Source organism: Mesocricetus auratus, unplaced genomic scaffold, assembly GCF_017639785.1.
Source record: "Mesocricetus auratus isolate SY011 unplaced genomic scaffold, BCM_Maur_2.0 Super-Scaffold_100006, whole genome shotgun sequence".
NCBI lineage: Eukaryota > Metazoa > Chordata > Mammalia > Rodentia > Cricetidae > Mesocricetus > Mesocricetus auratus.
This window is the reverse complement of record NW_024429190.1, coordinates 87,455,359-87,475,406: the sequence shown is the minus strand read 5'-3', so window position 1 is coordinate 87,475,406 and position 20,048 is coordinate 87,455,359. Positions and strand designations below refer to the sequence as shown.

The following is a 20,048-nucleotide window of genomic DNA, read 5'->3' as shown; positions in this document are numbered from 1 at the left end:
CCCTCCAAGGCAGTCTTGCTTCTATTTGGTAGATGGGACCCTAAGGGCATAATTAGAGAGGTGTAAAATCAACGCCGAGGCAAATCACTAGAAATCATATTCTGCATATCCTTCCAACAAAAGCTTGCCCATCAGATAGTACTAGAAATCATATTCTGCATGTCCTTCCTACAAATGCTTGCCCATCAGATATTCCTAGCTTGAGCATTGAGACAACACCCTGGCGTGACAGATAACTGGGCAACCACAGCTAAAAATCCTGCTGAAGGGTTTATCAGCGGCAGGAAAACAAGATGCTAGCAAGCTATACCCTGCACACGTTAGGTATATTTGAGGAGTGCCCTTATTTTGGGGTCAAGAACCTTCACCAGGAAGAGTGTTCGTGCCGGGTGCAGAGCAGCAGTTGCTAAGATCCTGAGAGATTATCTGAATGACCACTATGCAGCAACTAACAAAAAGCCCAGGATAGACAATCACCAGTAGATGTGAGCCTTCCTTTACAGAAATGTGACTCTGAATCTTCAGTGTTGAAAATAAATAGCGCATTCTTGCCAGTGTAAGGAGAATTCGGAATCAAGGAGTCTCACATTTTATTTCATAAGAAACACAACCGTGTTGGTTTGCTTTATTTTAAAATGATTTCTTTCAGTTTTTGAGATAATAATATAATTTCTCCTTTCCCTTTCTGTCCTCCAAACACTCCCATATATCACTCCTTGTTCTTTTTCAAATTCATGACTTCCGTAAACTGCTGTTAGATACATATATGTATCATATATAAATACCTAAGTACAACATGCCTAATCTATGTAGTGTTAATTTATTTATGATTTTAGGGCTGCCCATTGATATTGGATAACCAATTGGTGTGTCCTCTATAATTGGATGTAAAACCTGCCCAACAAGAGGGAAACCATGTTTGGTACTGGGAACCCAGCCAACTAGTCAAAACTAGTGAAGTCATGGATCTTGGAGGAGAACCTACAACCATCATTTTACTAAACCAGCATAATCCCTAACTACATCCTAAATATTTGTCCTTATCCCCACAGTAAGTGCAGTTCTCACCGCTGATCAAGGAGACCGAACCTGTTATACAAAAACCACAACCAATCGAAATGCAGAGTTGTAGATCCCAGTTCCAATGGATTCGTCTACAATACAATGCCCACACCTAAGGCTCAGGGATCATTGTGGAAGAAGGGGGCAAAAAGATTGTAGGGAACATTGTAAAAGCCAGAGGTGCAGGGTCTTTGCTGTGAAAATGTCTCCTAGGAATATCAGAAGCTACCTTGTCAAGGCTCATCAGCACGAACACGAAAACCCAAACAAGAGCTCAACAAGGACAACAATAGACATGCTGATGCCATATAATGGTGGTGGGGGCCCAGCAGACTTCAACCCTACACACAGAACTAGAGGCAACTAAAGAGTGCTGAGAGCAGGAGAAACAGTCTTCCCTAGTGCTGGTTCTCATTGTCAACGTGACACAATACAGAGTCACCCAGGGAAGGGAGTCTCTCGGATGAGTCCTGTAGAATGGGTTGGTCGGTGGGCATGCTGATGAGGGGTTTTCTTACTTGGATTACAGAGATGGGAAGACCCAGGCTGCGTGTGGGTAGTTCCGTGATCATGGCCTGGGCCCTGCGACTGAATGAAAGGGGGGGGAGGGAGCTGGCTGGTGACTCCTGCATGCATTCCTGCCCTCTGATCCTGATGATGGACATGGTCTGAGAACCTGCTCAAGCGCAGTCACAGTGATGTCCCAGCTGGGATGGACTCTAACCAGGAAATGTGAACTAGTACAAATCTGCCCTCCCCTGAATAGTTCTGTCAGGATATGTTAATCACAGCAACAGAGAACAAAACTAAGACAACATCTGGAGAGATTGAGTGATTGCCTTAGTAATGTCCTTGGTATATAAATTAGTTATACAAATAATAAGAAAAGACAAGGATCATAGCAGGAAAATAAATATGAACAGAAAGCTTTATTTGAATAACTAAGAAATATGTAAAAAATGCTTACTGCCAGGAGTGATTTTCAAATGTAAATAAATTTCTCTCATTCTTAACAAACAGGGGACAACACTAAGGTCACTGATGTAAGCTCAGGGCATCACTGCAACATCCCTGTACTATGACATTCGGTCATAATGATGCAAAGGGTAAACAGACAAACAGAAGCCAAAAGATGCTAATGAGGTGGAAGGAACAAGCAACCAAAAAAGAAGTGCTGGTGAAATAAAGAAACCAGGACTTTATGTCACGGAGCATAGGAATAACATGCTAACTGTAGCAGTTAGCGTGACTCTACACCCCGGGGTCCAGGAACTGTGCTAACTGTAGTAGTTAGTGTGGCTCTACATCACAGGGCTTAGGAGCTGTTCTAAATGCTTATCCTATCTCATAAGGCTCCATGCAAATGCTACAAATCTCTGCTGCTTTGGCTTCAGGAACAGTCAAAGGAGTCTGAGTTCTTGGTTTCTTTGCCAAAAGCCTTTCACTTTGCTGTTAGGAATGTTAAGTATTCACATCTTCTAACTGATCCCCCTGTGCTGTGAATCACAGCTTTGCTCAAAATAGAGCTCATTACGGTGTCATGAATGTCTGAAGCATTCTCCTGGATTATCTGGAACTAGAGCTTAATGCCCATCCAATGAAACATCTTGGGAAGACACTTCCTCACCTTCCTCTTTAAGACTCAGCATTGCTTGGTGACTGGTGTCAGATAGGCCTGACTGCAAATTAGAAAAGGCAAGGAGATGAGGTTTTGGCAAGACCCAGACCCAACAGCTGATGGTAACCATAGAAAACAAGATGTTTCCACTCAAGTGCATCCAAAATGCAAACACCCGAAAGTTTTGTAGATGAAAGAGCCTCTACACGCAATACATGTGTGAAATGCTGGCTTGCTATTAGGAAAGCCGGTTCAGGGTTCCTAACTCTACTCCTTCCAAGCTGGCTGTTTCCTCATAAGGGTTAACTGATGTCTGCAATACTCAATGGTAATGGCACCCATTATGTTTTCTGAAGAGAAAGAATGCATACTTGTCTTCTAGATGATGCACCTGGAGCAAGCATTTGTCCCCAGTGGCTTTCATCTTTACCATGGCCTCCCTTTAGGTTAAAATAGCGATATAGCTGGAGAGGAAAAATGAACTGCTTCATTTCACACACCAATAAAAGCCTCTAATGCACTGATTTTCTTATTTGAGACCATGCACCCACACACAGCCAATCTATGGAGTAGGCTCTCTTGCAAATACAGCTGCCTGAGTGTCTAGAAAACACATTGTGGAAGTGAGAGCAATCTTTCCCGCTAGGAGGCAGCTCAGCATGCAGGATGTGAGAACCTGGCTTGGGCTCTCACTGCCTAGTAGCAGCCCCGGTTTCTAGCTCAGGCACTCAACTTCGGGCATCTACTCAATACTGGGGTGAGCTGGAGCTAGAGAAATCCTCCAGACCTCAGGGGACTCTAAAGAAAGCACCAATAAAAACAACCATGGCCAAAGCTGTCCTTCTGCCTGCTTTTTTGATTGACTTTCACTTCAAAACCATCGAGCATACTTGGTAATGTACAGTCTGAGGCTCTTCATGCTGTAGAGGCAGGATAGGGCGGTGACAAAGATACGGAGTGGACTATGGAAGCGAAATATCTACTCACTGCCTTCTATAACCAGAGGAGTCAGATGAGTCTGTAAGCAATCAGTAGGTCAATCAATCAATCACCAATCAATCAATAGTGCTAATCTCTGTCTTAGGTCATCTTATCCATATCCACATTAAGTATCGCCATTCCCATGTCTCACGAGTGTATGTTCTCTGAGGTCCCTACCTTGGGAAGGGTTTTCATGGGCAAATCATCATGGAGTAAAGGGCCACCATCATGTATTGAGATCGTTCTATCACTCTCTGATAGGAACCGTTTCTCTGTTTGCAGTGTCATGACCTGCAATTTGCTATCTGTGTGCTTTCACGTATATGTAGGTACAAGGGTTGTGAGTGTCACTCTAACTGGCTGGGGCTGCCTTTCAGACCCTCAGGAACATTGGGGCTGTGGCTGAGTTGGAGCCACACTGATTTCCCACTCTATGAGCAGGTTTTCTACACAGAAGTGGGTGACACTTGAGTGAAGTAGAATATGATCATGCTGGCAGTGGGACAGAAATAGGAGTGGCGTTTTCTGAAGTGAAGTGAGATGGAGAGAGGCCATGCAATTCTGAGGTCCTTGTTTCTTACAGGTGCAAGCCATTCTGGTTTGCTTACGTACTCTATCTAGCCACATCAAGAGTTCAAGCCTTGGTGGGTAGGAAGCCAGTTGTGATGTTTTTCTTTATTTTTTTCTTTTTTTTTTTTTGGTTTTTACGAGACAGGGTTTCTCTGTATTGTTTTGGAGGCTGTCGGTCCAGCCCTGCCTCGAACTCACAGAGATCCGCCTGCCTCTGCCCCCCGAGTGCTGGGATTAAAGGCGTGCTCCACCACCACCCGGCAGAGATGTCTTTGATTAGTGGGAGTTTTCTAATTTCCAGTTTCCTTGGGTTCTCAGGCGTATTACAGAATGGGTTCTCAAAGGAGTTGCCTGTCATTTGGTTCATCCTAAGGTGGGGTAGTAGCATGAACAAATATCTGTGAAAGCTGGGCTATTTCATGATGTGCAGGAGAGTATGGGCTTCCTCCCTTCTGCCATGGCAACTAAGAGGCCAGCCAGGCTTGGTATTACGCTGGAAGGTGGAGAGATGGTGTCATACTCCGAGATTTCATGTGTTGATTGCAGTCAGAAGACACATTTTGGTCCATGCATCTTTGATAGTTTCTAAGTTAACTGTTGATATTTAAAATTTGACTTTCTCATTTAAAAGACATCTAGTTTCCCAACATCTCTTACAAAGTCAAAATCTCAAGATGTACCTTCTTTCCAGGGGTCATATAATTGAGGGTGGTTTGCTTCGGAGGAAACCAGTGTACTCTGGGTCAGCTTATCCCTGGCCTTTTCAGCCTTTGGTGGTGTTTGCTCCACCCCCAACCACCTTCCTGTGCACAGGCAACTCACGTGATGGTGGCCTACGGTCACTCTGATGTTTGTTGTGGCTTTCTCTGACCTGCTAAGTGTTTCATTAACTCACTTCTGCCATATGTGATCTCATCACATTCCATTGTGAGTCACTGCTGCTGGGATAGGCAGCCCACGTTGGGGAAGATACATTGGCATATGGTCACTAAGGTTGCAGAACCATTTGTTATATGAATCTGAAAGACTTTGACAAATAATGCCCCCAGTGCACAGTAGTGATCCTAGGAGGACCAAATGCCAGCCTTCCACTGAGAGTATCACTTCTCCTCAGCCGCCCTCCTGAGAATGACATCATTTCTGAAGAAGAGGAAAGCATTTTCAGAGGAAGTCATAATACCTAATGGCTTAGAAATAATTGCTGCTAAGATTCTCAGGTCTGGCTTTAGGACCCTGTACTTTACTTTAGGTGACACACAGAAGACACACAATGAGAATCAAGAAAGGATGGATGCCTGGGTACCTGTCATACTGTTAGGAGTCATAGGTCAGTAGTCATGCTGGGTTCTCTTCTGCACTGGCATTTCCTACAAACAGAAAAAAAAATACATGTTACAATTGGCACTTGACTTTTTATTGAGAAAGGGTCTTACTATGTAGCACCAGCAGGCCTGGAACTTGCTGTGTGGACAAGGCTGGCTTCAAACTCACAGAGATTCTGCTGCCTCTGTCTCCTCAGTTCTAGGATTTAACTTATTTATTAAATATATTTTATTTGTTCTTGACAATTTTCCCACATACCCCAATCATACACCCCTTCCATCTTCATGTTTTCTCTTTTTATTTTTTTGAAATCCAATAAGTCACCTAGTGCTGCCTGTTGGCGCACTGACTGGTCTTGCGAACTTGATTGTGTATGGGTAACCGACCCTGCAGTGAGTACATGAGTTCAGAAGCCAACAGGTCATCACACTCCTCCCCATCCTCTGGCTTTTACATCCTTTCCGCCCCATCTGACTTACGCTGTTGTTATTTTTCTAAACAGTATTGTATTCACTAACAAACGTGGGACAAGATTGCTCACTCAAACTTGGAACTGGGGGGTTAGATGCAGAAAGGGTTATAAGACACACACACAAGGTGGCAAAGCCTTTATTTTCATCTCTGGCTTCATTCTAAAATTAGGCTTTTAAAACCTTTTTTTTGTTGTTGTTTGTTTTTATGAGGCAGGGTTTCTTTGTATTGTTTTGGAGGCTATCGGTCCAGCCCAGCCTCGAACTCACAGAGATCCGCCTGCCTCTGCCTCCCGAATGCTGGGATTAAAGGCATGCACCACCACCGCCCAGCAATGTGTAGCCCAGGCTGGCCTCGAACTCGTGATCCTCCTGCCTCTGCCTCCTTCAGCAAATCCTATCGGCATGTGCCACCACAACCGGCTAAAACCATTTTTTAAGGGTACCTTTTTCCACTGTTCTTTGGTTTGTTTGTAAGAGACCTGCCAGACTATGGACAGGCTATTTTCCTGTGACTTTCTAAGATGCTTAAGCATCTCCAAGCCAGAGCGTCTCACCATGCATGCTACAGAGTAGCAGTCTCAGCCTTGATGGTACCTTGAATAAGACCCTAGATGATTCATATCTTAGACTTCTTGTTCTTAAGACCTGACTCCCTCATCTGCCCAGAGCTGCTTTCTGCTCTTCACCAGAGCATTTATGAGTCCATGAACAAATGAAAGGCTGCCACTCAGACTGGAGGGGAGGAGGCCCAGTGGGATCAATGACAGAAGCGTACAGCTGAGGGATGTGTGCTGAAGGGTGCACACACAGGTCAGAGTCCCTCGGTGTGTCGCTGGGGATATTTTCTGGAAGGGGTTCTGTGACCAGTGTAGGATGATAGAAACATGTGTCTCTATAATGGTGCTGAAGCTTAAGTCACAGGTTCAAGGGTCAGCATTGCTGTGTACTAGCTGTGGGGCCTGAGAAGCAATTTCTAAGTACTGGAATTCTCATTTCTTCAGTGCGAAATGAGGAAGTGGGCATTCACTTAAGTATGTCACAAGGCTGCTGCTGAGGCTTACAGCATGTAAGGGGATTTGTAGTTGAAATACAGCACACTGAGCTATGGTGGCCCTTGGTTGAGGAGTCATGATGTTGTGGTAGGACAGGAGGAAGCCAATGGGCAAAGAAGCACATGAATTATGTTCTTAATACAGCTCTACATATGGTCACTCGGTCTTTGACTCTACACGAATGTGGTGGTCATGGTTTCTTGCCTTTGTCGTAATTCTTGTTACACCTAACAGAAATCATAGGTTTGCATGGCCATCTTTCCCATGAACTGTAATCTCTCATGGCATAGCCTGCTATTCTCATTTTTCTATCTCCTTCATCAAGAAGAGTATTGAACACATAAACATATGTAGAATAATGGCTATAGCAAAGTGAAACTGCCAAGACATGCGTGATGCATGCCACCTGAACTGCATCTGATGGAAAAGATGAGGAATAGCTACTAGGAAATGAATTCTTACAGATGAGCTTTTTCAAAGGTCACCAGCAACCAGCCTTCAGACCCAGCCCCATTCCCATTCCCACGTTCAACTTCTTGGAGTGAGATGAACCAGGCTTGGAGATGTTGACTGTGGCACCACGGGTTATGCCTGAAGTCAAATGGACTCTGTTGCTTTTAGCTTTGCTATTGGCTCCCCTTCAGCCTTGGAACCTGCCATGTTTTTTCCACCACATGACTGGGATTGTGGTTTCAGAGGGTAACGGGGATTGCAGCTCAGATGAGCAACTAGAGTGCCCCACGTCTGGCCATGCTGGTTCAAAGGGGATAAGATGCCTCCTCTGGACATTTGGAAAAACAGAAAGGAAAGCGAGAACAAAGGATGGGGGAGAGGGAAAGAAGGAGGGAGGGAGCTAGGAGGGAGGGAGGGAGAGAGAGAGAGAGAGAGAGAGAGAGAGAGAGAGAGAGAGAGAGAGAGAGAGAGAGAGAGAGAGAGAGAGAGAGAGAATTTGCTCTCAAGAGGAAGGTAAATCTACAACTCTTTGAGACCAGAGCAAGCAGGAGGACTAACATGTTGTACCAAGCCTCACACATGGTTTCAGTCCTCCCCAAGGCCCATCCCCATCCCCTCCAGGCCACTCAACTCTGCCTTGGTGACCTTTGGCAAACACACCCTCTTTCACATGAGCTGGTTCGCTCAGAGTTGTCACCTGACTGACAACTCCCAGCTTCATACACAACAATAACACCAGTGTGGCAAAATAGACCGTTTTCCTTCATAACCTCTGGACTGGAGCCATACATTCCCAGTTGTATTCTTGTAACACCACCAACTTACGTTTCTTTATCTTCAAAATTCCGACTGAATGGGCATATGTACTGCAGAAATAAATGCGAGGCAGAAGTGACTTGGGGCAGGAAAACAGTCTTATCGGCGTTCTAAAGGGCAGCATCACAAGCCTCAGTGCTAACTTCCCTGGCTGGCATTACTCACTTCTCTTTTCTTCAGTGCGACTGAGGTTTTGTTACTGCATTATCAGCGATGCTGTGCCGTGGTGGTAGCATTCGATGGCATGGCCGTCACTCCACTGTTAACGATGTGCTGGTAGACTATTGCTCTAGAACTTTAGTAGTACGTAGCATGTGATATTGTTCATTACCATTACCCTTCAGTGAGTTCTAGATTTATTTATCGTCCTCAGTGTGCATGTGGGGGTTGTGTGTGTTTATGGAGGCCTGAGGTTGATAGGGAATCATCTTTGATTAGTCTTCTATGTTATTCCTTGAGACAGAGTCTCACAATCAAACCCAGAGCTCACTCAGATTGCTAGCATTACTAATCTGTTTAGGGAGCCCATCTCTGCCTTTTGAGGCTGGAATTACAGGGAGGACCTCATGACCACCTGGCACTTACTTGGGTACTGGAGATCTGAACTCACATCATCAGGCTTGTGCAGGGAGCACTTAACCACTGGGCTATCTTCCCAGCTCTGGGATCTAGGATTTTAAGTGTGTCTCCAGTAATGAGTCTCACAACTTGTCAGGTATCACTTGTCCCAGGGTCTGAGTCCCACCTATCCTATAACACCCTAGGGGAGGGGTCTTCTCCACAGTTGTGCAGGAGTCTGGGGCTCAGTAGTTTGTGAGGCCACAGGAGGAAACAAGAGTTAAATCATGCTAACTGAGTTGCATGCCTGAAAGGAATGGCACAGTGTAGGCCTTTGAGAGCCGGGGCAGGGAGGAGGAGTAGCAGGTACTGAGGTGCTAGCTAGGCTGGGCAGCTCTGTTGATGAAGGACTGAGATCCACCACCATCCAGAAGAGTCGCTTCTCTACGACAAATGTCAGCTTTTACTGGTTCCACTGCATGTGGGTCAGGGAGAAATTTGCTTTCTTATGTATTTAAACTTTGTTTTCAGCTAGACCCAGCGGTTCATGCCTGGAATCCCAGTAGTGATGAGACCTAGACAGGGGATTTTCAATGAGGCCAGCCTGGGATACATGGTTCATTCTGGGCCAGCATAGGCTCAATATTTTCTTTTTATTCAGGGTCTTGCTTTGATGCTCAGTGTTAGTGTTCAACTTGCCATCCTCCTGCCTCAGCCTCCTGAATGCTTCATATTACAAGAGTATACCAGCATGCCTGGATAGTGGCTAAGAATTTTCATTTGGAACCATTGAAGGCTCATTTGCAAAGAGACAAAAGTCTTTCTGAAGCCTCAAAGCCTAGCCCCAGTGAGGGAGCAATTGTACTTCATTCTGTACCCTCAGTGGGTACCACTGAGCTGGAAGACAGTGACATTCCTCTGCTGGGAATGGCAGGAGTCTCAGCCCCACAGGGAACAAAGGGCTATCAAAGGGCAAAGCTTTTAGACTTCACCAGTCCGTGTTTTTCCTTCAAGAAGGGAGATGATGCAACAGCGTCTGTGGTTGCAAAGAAGCTTCATCTGCTGTGGCTGACTGTTGTTCACAAGAAGGTGAGGCTGTTAAAGTCTCCTTATGTAGCTTAGGCTGGTCTCAAACTTGTGGTCCTTCTGCCTCTGCCTCCTGAGTGCTAAGATATGCACATAAGCATGTGCCACTACGTCCAAGCGTCTCATGCTAGAGCTCATCTGGAGTGTGTGTCAGGTGCCAAATGCTATGTGAATGCTCTCCCACTGAGCAAGAACCCCAGCCCTCACAGGTCTCCCTTCTGACTCATGTCTGTGTCAAACTCTGCCTCCTCTGTTTCCTTTATCTTCCTTTTGTTTTTCTGCCCCCTCACAGGTGATGCCACCATGGCATGTGGCAAAGAGCATGCATCCTGCCACTCCTAACAGAGACAGGAGACACATTTCTATGACGGGATACTGTGTCCATTTTAACAGTTCTTAGGATAAGTGCCTGTGATGCGTGGGGCATCCCCTTTTACATGGTCGAGGGCTAGTCTGATAGATATGCTATCTCTGCTGTGAGAAATAGTTCAACATACAGACAGGAGTGGAACTCTTGGGGTCAGAGCAAGCTTTGAAATGATCTAAGCAAGCAAAGAAGGCAGCCGCTCTAAGGCCACCTGCTACATGAAATGAATCGTCACACAGAATGAAACATGGGGCCCTTAGTCAAATAACACAGGGATAGAGACATCAGGGACCAGTTAGTTAAAGTTTCTGAGGCCAATTTGGAAGGGGCAGACTTAGCACCCCATGATGCTCATGGTGCATTGTCCTCCCAGTGGCCTTTCTCTACAGGTGGACACTCCTCTCTGACTTCTAAACACATAAAGCCAGGCTCCTCGGGGAGCAGGGAGGTGGGCGGGGAGCAGGGAGGTGGGCGGGGAGCAGGGAGGTGGGCGGGGAGCAGGGAGGTGGGCGGGGAGCAGGGAGGTGGGCGGGGAGCAGGGAGGTGGGCGGGGAGCAGGGAGGTGGGCGGGGAGCAGGGAGGTGGGCGGGGAGCAGGGAGGTGGGCGGGGAGCAGGGAGGTGGGCGGGGAGCAGGGAGGTGGGCAGGCTACTGACTCAGTAGGAGCAAGGCCTATCACATGCTGCTGGGGAGTATAGGCACTTTGAACTTCCTCTACTGCCACCTGGTGGTCGGCAGCGCACCGTCTTTCTGCCAAGCCAGGAAAAGTTTAATAAACAGTGTGCATGCCTGTGTGCGTGTGCGTGTGCGTGTGTGTGTTGAGGGGGGAGGGTAGAGGGTGGCGACCTGGGAGCATATTCATCGTTTATCATGTTAGCAGGATTAAATAACTCCAGAAGAATGAACGAACCACGCAGTACTGCCAGATGCCTGAGTGTAATTGTGGTTAGGTGACTCACGAGACACATGCATGAAAAACAACAAACAAGAACGCAAAACAAAGGGCTTGCACAGATGCGGGAGCTTTGTTATTGATTTCTAAAAAGTGCTTGATGGTGAGGTAGACAATTACAAACAGCCCCACTCCTGCTCCTGCCTCTGGACAGCTTTGGAGAAATAGAGGGCAGTACTTGTTAATTATATAATCTCCAGCAAACAAATAAATACAAATTCATTCTTGTACCAGGGATGTGGCGTCTACGGGCCTGAATGAAGGATCTGCTATGCTGGAACTCACAGGTGGCATCTGTAGGTTTTTAACCCAGGGAAAAAAGCAACACCTTGCTAAAGATGAAACAGCCTCGTTCTAAAAATCCCCCAGAGAGGAAAGCAAATTTGTCCTGCAAATACAGCTGTTGCCTGCTTCTTAAATGCAAACGGTAAGCTGAGGCAGTGTAGGCAACATCCCTTCAGACAGAGCACGGCTATACTTGCCTGTAATCCCAACACTCTTGTGGCCAAGGCAGGTGAATGCTGAGGTTAAGTCTGGCTTGCACTGCCTAGGGAGACTCCCACCTCCCCCCAGAAGTCAAAAGCTAGGTATGAAGCTCCGTAGAAGAGCAGCTGCAGCATGCAGAAGGCCCTGGGCTCAACTCCTAGCACAGCCACTTCACAAACTATGTCTGACAGCGACAGTCCCCGCCCTTTCTTCCCCTGGGCCCATGTTTGATGGTCTTTGGTGATTTGGCCACTTACTTTATCACCAAATTTAATGGTTCTCCATCAGGTCTCATGCGTGTTCATCGACAGGCTTGCATGGCCTGAGTTTTGACTTTCAACAACCTGTTATCAGGATAATTTTCAGTAGTGTGCCAAAGCAATTATTAGGCTCAAATTATAAGAGTTAGTCCACTGTGTTAAATCTAGGCTCAAATTACAAGAGTTATTCCACTGTGTTAAATCATGGGAAAGACTGGAACACTAAATGGGAATTAGGTTATTATTTTCAACCCTGAGAATGTTGGTTAAGGACTAACCAATGGGATGGGTGGAGCTTGGGTGTGGAGCAGGGATGTATGGAGCAGGTATAGGGGGAATGGGAGGTAGGTCAGAAGGTAAAGAGGCTTCTGGAAGGTACATGGAGACAAAATGTTCTGTTCCTTTTTCTTCCTTGGTGTTTAAGTTAAATAGAGAAGGTGCATTTTTGATTTTGTGGTCCTGCTGGAAAGCCCATGTCACAAATTACCTGGGGACAGTGAGGCCATCAAGAGCCCCTCATGTCTCAGTGCAGTGCCCCAATATAGTTTTTTCTACCATGACCCCAGGCCAGAATATATACTTACATGTTCTGTATAGTAATGCAATACACACAACCACACTGTTGTTCATGTTCAACAGAGGGGCTGTGTCTCCTTCAGAAATGGCAAAGCCCTACCAAGTTCCCATGGTCTGCTGTGGCACCCCAGAGAGCATAGGCATAGGGTTTGGGAATTGGGACCACCACAGTGAAAAATACAAGGAGTGGTTGACATTTCCTTTATTCAGCCCTCACTCTGTGAGCTGATGGCCCCATAACTTGACCAGTATGCTTTATTCTACTAGGTGGGCCTTTATTCTACTAGGTGGCTGTTAAGACACAAGAGACTAGGAGGGATCTCTGGTCAGGGTCTGAGCCGTCCTGAGAGCCAATGAGCTATCATTCAGTAGCTTCCCGAGTTCCTGAAACGTGTGCACGATGTGACGAAGATTCTAAAACATAAAAGAACCCAGATGTCAGGCACACGGATTTCTATGCGGGAAGAGTTCAAGGGACTCTGGGTATTCACTCAAGCTGGAGGGCCTTTGCTTCCTGCGAGGCTGCCAACATGTGTGTGTGTGTATGTGTGTGTGTGTGTGTGTGTGTGTATGTGTGTGTACATAGGTCATCCTCTCATTGCCAATGTGGCATTATTTTCCATATTTACGAGACAGCTTCCCCTAAATCTTCTCCTAAATCTTTCTCTTTCTTTTTTTTTTTTTTTAAAACATTACTTTTAGTTCAGGAAAACAAAAGGAAAAGTAAAAGATGCAGAATTTCAGCCAGGGTCTGTTTCCTGCTGGGGGAAGGGCATTTCTGCCTGGTGTTTACATTCCACACTTCCAGCCGGCTTATTATTTTCTGAACAATAGAGGGAGATTGCTGAATCACACTCAGCTCACGGCTCCAAGAAGACTTTCTCCCCACTAACTCTGCTTGTGCGGATGCACACAATAATGTTCTATTCATCTCTCACTGAGTTAGAAATTCCAACAGCTTAGATATGCAGCCCAGGGTCCCCCTCCCCCTTGAGCACATTTCAGACCTCCTCAGAAGAGCCACATAGCCAGGATAAGACCAGTCAAAACCTTATTCACATATTTACTATTTATATTTTTTAAACAGCAGCTTCTTGTACAATGCCTGCCCACCGTCACAGTTACTCTTAAGAATGGGTGAATGACTCGAACACCGGCTTGTGGGGGCTTAGTCCTCCTCTGCTGCTACACATAGATACAAGCAAGCAACCTGCCCTCTCTTAGGCGGAGGAAGACTCTTGCACTCAGGGGCTTACTTTGGCTCCAGCCAAAGGACAGAATGAACCTCAAGGCTGCCTTGCCTAGTGGGCTTCAGCTAGGACTCCCTGCAGCACCCACCCACAGCTTAGCCACTGCCCCAGCCGTGTCTCTGGCCACTTCCAGGCATACTTGCCAGCATCAACTGTGGAGTTTTGTTTTCCTATTTGCAAAGTAAAAGCCACAGGACTATTCAATGCTCCAAAGCTCTAGTCGTCAATGCAGGCTGAACACAGACACAGACACACAGACAGACAGACAGGCACACACACACACACACACACACACACACACACACACACACACACACACACACTGAAAATCCCAATGTCCGGCTGTAGTCCCACCAATCAGCATTGTGTAACTAGGACTGTCCAGCAGTGCACAGCCAAAGCTGAGGACTACTGCCCCAGGGTGGCCTTCCACACCGTACGCAGGAGCATCCCTGTCTCTCACAGCACTTGGCATTGAACCTTGCGCATGCTCCGGAAATGCTCTGCCATTGAGACACCACAGTCCTTGAATCTGGTCTTGTTGCCCCTCAAAGTGGCAGCCAGGGCAGTGCTGTTACAATACAACTCAGCTCATACAACTGCTCAAAACCGATGTGACATCCACATCTGTCCCCTCCCTACTCCAGCCTCACCAGCATCTTTGTTATCCCTCAAACATGTCATCCCTGCCTCTGCTCAGACTTCTCCCGTGTCGGACACCTGCTTCAGTCCTGCCCTGCATTAAGTCTTGCATACCTGAACTCCTTGAAGATAGATGCTCCCTCAGATGCCCTAGACCTCATTGTAGCGGTTCTCCCCGTGTTCTGACTTCCCGATACCCCTCCGTCTGCTCCTGGTCCATCCTTTCCAAGCACTCAGCATCTTCCGGTACTCATGCTGCATTCTCTGTTAGAAAGTCAGCTTTGTGTCCATTGGTGACCCCAAGAGCTAACGCAGGCACCTAATAACTAATTGTTACAAGGAGTGTGTCCACATTGGGGGGGGGGGGAAGACAGGCTCTGGATGGGGGGAGGGGGACTCAGACACAGGGAGGAAATGAACGTTCCCAAAAATCACAAATTTTGATGACAACTCTTACCACATGATTTTAGCTGCTAGGCATTGCGGACAACATCTAGTTATAAACTTGTACTTCTAGGGACAGAAAGTAGATGCGTGGTTATCTGTGGCTGGCTGGTAGGGGATTGTGGGGCATGGGCTAGGGAAAGAGTGGCTGCCAGTGGAAACACAGGTTTCTTTCTTTTTTTTTTCTGGTTTTATGAGACAGGGTTTCTCTGTATTCTTTTAGAGGCTGTCATACCAGCCCGGTCTCGAACTCACAGAGATTTGCCTGCCTCTGCCTCCCGAGTGCTGGGATTAAAGGCGTGCGCCATCACCGCCCAGCAAATACAGGTTTCTTTAGGAGTGGCAAAAATGGCCTAAAATGAGATTATGGTGGTGGTTATGCAACCCTGAACATTTACTAAGATCCATCAGCCTGTATCCTTTCAAAGGTAGAACTCTATTACACAAATTGTTAGGAATACAATTGTTAGAAACTCACTCTTAATTTGAGCATCCCAGAGTGTGAAATCTAAAGCTGAATTAGAAACACAGAGACCGAGATTCTTATTAGGCTCGGCTATCTCTGACCCAGGTGCCTCATGGAGAAGGGAGAACATTCCTTAGCCTTCTCTGCTGATAACTCAAGATAATTCATTTGCTGATAACTCAAGAACAATTGATTCGCCTTCCTCAACTTATCACACCTCTTAGAATTCTGCATTTTTATTTTATTTTGTTTTAGAACTTCAGGTAGCCTCTGTGTGGAAGTGAGTTTTTGTACAGATTTGAGAATTTAAAATTATATTAAGCCGGGCAGTGGCACACGCCTTTAATCCCAGCACTCAGGAGGCAGAGGCAGGTGGATCTCTGTGAGTTTGAGGCCAGGCTGGACTGACAGCCTCCAAAAAAATACAGAGAAACCCTGTCTTGTAAAACCAAAAAAAAACTTATATTAATTAATTTATTTATTGTGTATGTATGTGAGTGTGTGTGTGTGTGTGTGTGTGTGTGTGTGTACATGCACCCCCCACACCACACACCACAGCTTATGTTTGGAAGTCAGAGGACCGCTTGCAGGAGTCAGTTCTCTTTCCATCATGTGGGGACGGAATTCAGGCTGTGGCTGTGGCTGCAAGCACCTTTACCCTCTGAGCCATCTCAAGGGCCCAGATTTGACACTTTGGAGTACATAATGCCAGGGACACCTCCAACTCCAAGGATATCATTTACCATGTGCTGATGGCTCACTGTCCCTTGTGCTAAAGAGGCCCATCTGTCTGCAGCTGAGAACCAAGATGTCGCCTGGCTCTTAGCCCTGTGAGCCTTCCTCCAAGGGACATCAGCAAGCTGCAGTCAGGATGAAGCAGCTCAATAGAGCCATGTTCACCCTCTGGAGACTGCAGCAAACCTGCTAAGCCACCGAAAGGACAGCTTTTGTTCTGCTCTGCTCAGAATGTTGACACACACTTGCTGAGACTGAAGGTCTGGTTGAACCATCCTACCTTTTTTTTTTTATTGGAGATTTATGGGAACCACACTGAACAGTCAGGGAACTCTGGGGCAGACATAGGACTACAACACCATGAAGAGATGGATGCTGGGGTTGATCTCTGGTCACTGATGGGAGAGCCTTGCCTTTCATCCCCTGCTGGGGAAGCAAGAATGAGACTATCAAGTGCTCCTGAACTGGGCCCACCTACTTTTCACCTGCCGTGAGTATGTCCCTTGGAGAGGTGCTGTGTTGGACAAGGGTGCCCATGGTGGCCCTTCCCTTCCAACAAGCAATGCCTGTTGGAGTTGACAGGACACATCTAAGCAGTTGGGAAGCACTATATTATTAGAAATGCAGAGGGCCATAGGTGTGTGTGCGCGTGTGGAAGGGAATGAGTACTGAAAACAAACCAACCTTCATTACATCCAAAAAGGGAACACACCCACCCCAACAAAACAAGACACTTGTTGAGGTCCAGGACCCCCTGCACAGTGGTCACATGAAGTTTTTCTTGGCCAAGCTCCAGCTATGCACTGAAGGTATTTCAGAATGCAGGCTCTGTAAAGCATAGGCCATTGGACTAAAATAATTTTGAGCATGCCATATAGACACTTGGGGAGAACATCTGCAAATATAGTTTATTTTCATATCATGGGTCTGTTTTCCCTAAAGGAGACAGAATGCACCTTACAGAGATCGTATGAACACAGAAAGCACCTAGGGCACACCCAGTAAGTGGTAACGTGATCCTGTTACCTGTGTTGACAATGGGTGCTTGAGAGCTGAGGCCTGGGCACTAGAGACAAATTCTATCCTCTGGATACTCTGTCACCTGGAGAAAGTGGGCACTCATCCAAACAAGGTCAGGTAGTAGCACAGTGATTGACAGGTACTGTTGAAAGTCTGCTGGGACTTCAACCATGGCTACCATGGGAGAATTCCTAAATCAGCATTTCTTGTACAACTGCTGCTTTTCCATAAAGAATATAGTTTTGGCCACAAGAAGACATTTGCTATGGTATAACTTGGACTGCTCTATTCCTTACATCTTTGGAGTCGAGTTTCTTGTAAGTAGGACTTGCTCACCTATTTTATTGTATAAAGGACAGTGGAGCCTGGACATCAACTAGTGTTGTTGGCATTTCCTGCCATAGAAATGTAGACTGATTTGTGATTTGAAAACAAAGGTTCCCAAAGGAAGTTGAATCAGGCAGGTTCTAAAACATCAAAGCCCACATGAGATGTTCGGGTGTGGAGCTGGAGCTCCTACCTGAACTCCAAAGTCAAGGCCAACTAGAATGACTGTGGCTCTTGGATTTGTGCTAAAGCCTACAGCAACCTAAAGAGTTCATATTTGTGTGTTCAGAGACATTGGGTAGTGAATGGGAATCGCCATGTGTCCCGCATATGAACCCAGTTCTCTGAAGAATTGAAAACAACTGTAATCATCAATGCTGTAATGGCAGCAACGAACTACTACCGATGAAGTAAACCCAGTGTGCCAAGGACTCTGCTAAGTGTCCCATGTGCCTGTTATTTTCATTATTCTCAGTGACCTAGGGAGTAGGTAGCACCAACACATTTTACAGTTGGGAATGGTGACTCTTCCCTAAGATTGAGAAGGCTTTTGTTTTTGTTGTTGTTTTTTATGTCCTCCCTCCCTCCCTCCCCCCCTCTGTGTTTGTCCATGTGCATTCATATATTTGAGGAGGGCATTGCTCTGGCTGCCCTAGCATTTTCTGCCTCATGCTGTTGAGATGGGGTCCCTTAACTGATCTCGAAGCAAAGCTGGATGTCCATAAAGCCCCAGAGATCTCCCTGTCTCTGTTCCTCTGTTCCTCTTTTGATCTGGGAATCTGAATTCGGGTCCTCATACTAACCCATTAAGATATCACCCCAAGTTTTTAAGGAACCAAGTCAGGACTGGAATTTATATGCTGAGGATCTAATTCAGCTCTACATTGTGCCAGTGACCACTGTTGCAGGGATAGCAATGTTTACATTGCCACTTTGCCCTGGGAATTTAATGTGATGCCTGTGACCTCATCTTACAGATGAGTAAGTTTAGACTCAAAAGTTGAATTTCAAAGGATAAATGTGGGTATGTGGGAAAATCAGGTCTTAGAATTATGGCTCCTGACTTATTGTTCAAAATTTGTTCTGAAGAATCTGAGTTTAAATATTTTCTAAGTGTAATTGCTTTTGTTTTTTTTACATTTATTTGTGTGTGCATGTGTATGTATGGAAATTCCACAGCACCCATGTGAGGATCAAAGGACAACTTGCAGGAATCTGTCCTCTTTTCCACCATGTGGGTCCCAGGAATTGAACTCAGGTCATCAGGCTTGGCAGCACTGGCCCATCTCACCAGCTCTGAGTGAGTGGTCTTGATGAATAACTTTTAATGTCCATAGTTACGAAGATGAAAATATAACAACAATACAAACCACTGGATTTTAAAAACATGAATTCTCTAGCAAGAATAGAATAGCAAGCTACTTAAAATTTAATTAGTAGAACACAAGATTTGGTCAGGCTGACACAAAGCATATCAAAAGTTCACCCTTGATGAATCTGGAAATCCACACAGCCAACCAACCTTGTGCTGGCGAGACTCATCTTATTTAGGAGACAAGAAAACATTTCTTGCTAGAGATGAGACATTTCTGAGTTCAGCAAAGGTTACATGATTATTCATAAAATTAGATGTTCTATTAATAACTGCTGTTCCATTTGATTGAGAATATTGTTCCTATTATTTTGGGGTCAAGTTCTTGAGAATAAACTTTACCCGTGAACTAGCTAGGTAGGAGTTTGCAAAAACAAACTGTCCCTCCCTCAGTCCCAACCCCTTGGATGCTATTAGATCAACCTCACATCGATGGCACTGGAGGTGGCTAAGATGAACAGACCCATAGTAAAGGAAAAGTTCTCTTCTTAAAAGCTAAGACACACTTGGCAATTTAGGGCCTCAGTAGTTGTTCATAGGAGACGTTTGGCATGGTGCAAGGGATGAAGGTGGCAGCGGCCACAAAATCACTGATTCCCATCCCAAAGCTGACTACCACGTTCTCACATGTCACCGATCAGCCACAATTCTACCCCGCTATACTCTGAAGTTCTGGGGCTGGCCCTTGGCAAGCCATGCCTCAGTGTTCCTTGCCAAAGGGCTTTCCACTAGAGGTGAGTGAGATGACAGAAGGGGTTCTTTCCCGGTCCTTTCCAGTGCTTGGTGACAGGAAGCAGCTCCTGGATTTCAGCAACCCTATCTTCTCTCTCCATTTCCCAACTGGGAGGGCAGCAAGCAGCTTCCTGTCACCAAGTTTCCTAGTGTTCCCTTTTACATTGTGCCCAGTGCTCCGACACCTACATAACAACCAATTCTCTGTACCAAATCGTTGTCTGCATGAATGAGTGTGACTATGTGTGCCTCTCTGAAGCCTACAGTTGTGTACTGGCAGCTTGCTTGTAACACTTATGAGTGCCTCCTCGAGTACCTACCAGAAGCAGCACCACTGACTGAGTTAAGGAAGGACTGCCTCAGCTAAGGTCAGGAAATCTGAATAATTTCTAACCAAGGGATAAGCACATATGGGAAACATCAGCCCT

General features: G+C 46.0%; 1 protein-coding gene across 8 annotated transcripts in view; it reads right to left on the bottom strand.

Annotated features, from left to right (window-relative positions):
- Nucleotides 1–20,048, bottom strand: part of Thrb (thyroid hormone receptor beta) — a 355,538-nt gene that overhangs the window by 105,356 nt on the left and 230,134 nt on the right. For all 8 annotated transcript variants that reach the window (XM_040747636.1, XM_040747637.1, XM_013121179.3 and 5 more), the window contains one exon: nt 5,535–5,598. In XM_040747636.1, coding sequence (XP_040603570.1) covers nt 5,535–5,556 — 22 coding nt within the window. In that variant the 5' untranslated portion in view covers nt 5,557–5,598. The remainder of the gene's footprint in view (nt 1–5,534; nt 5,599–20,048) is intronic.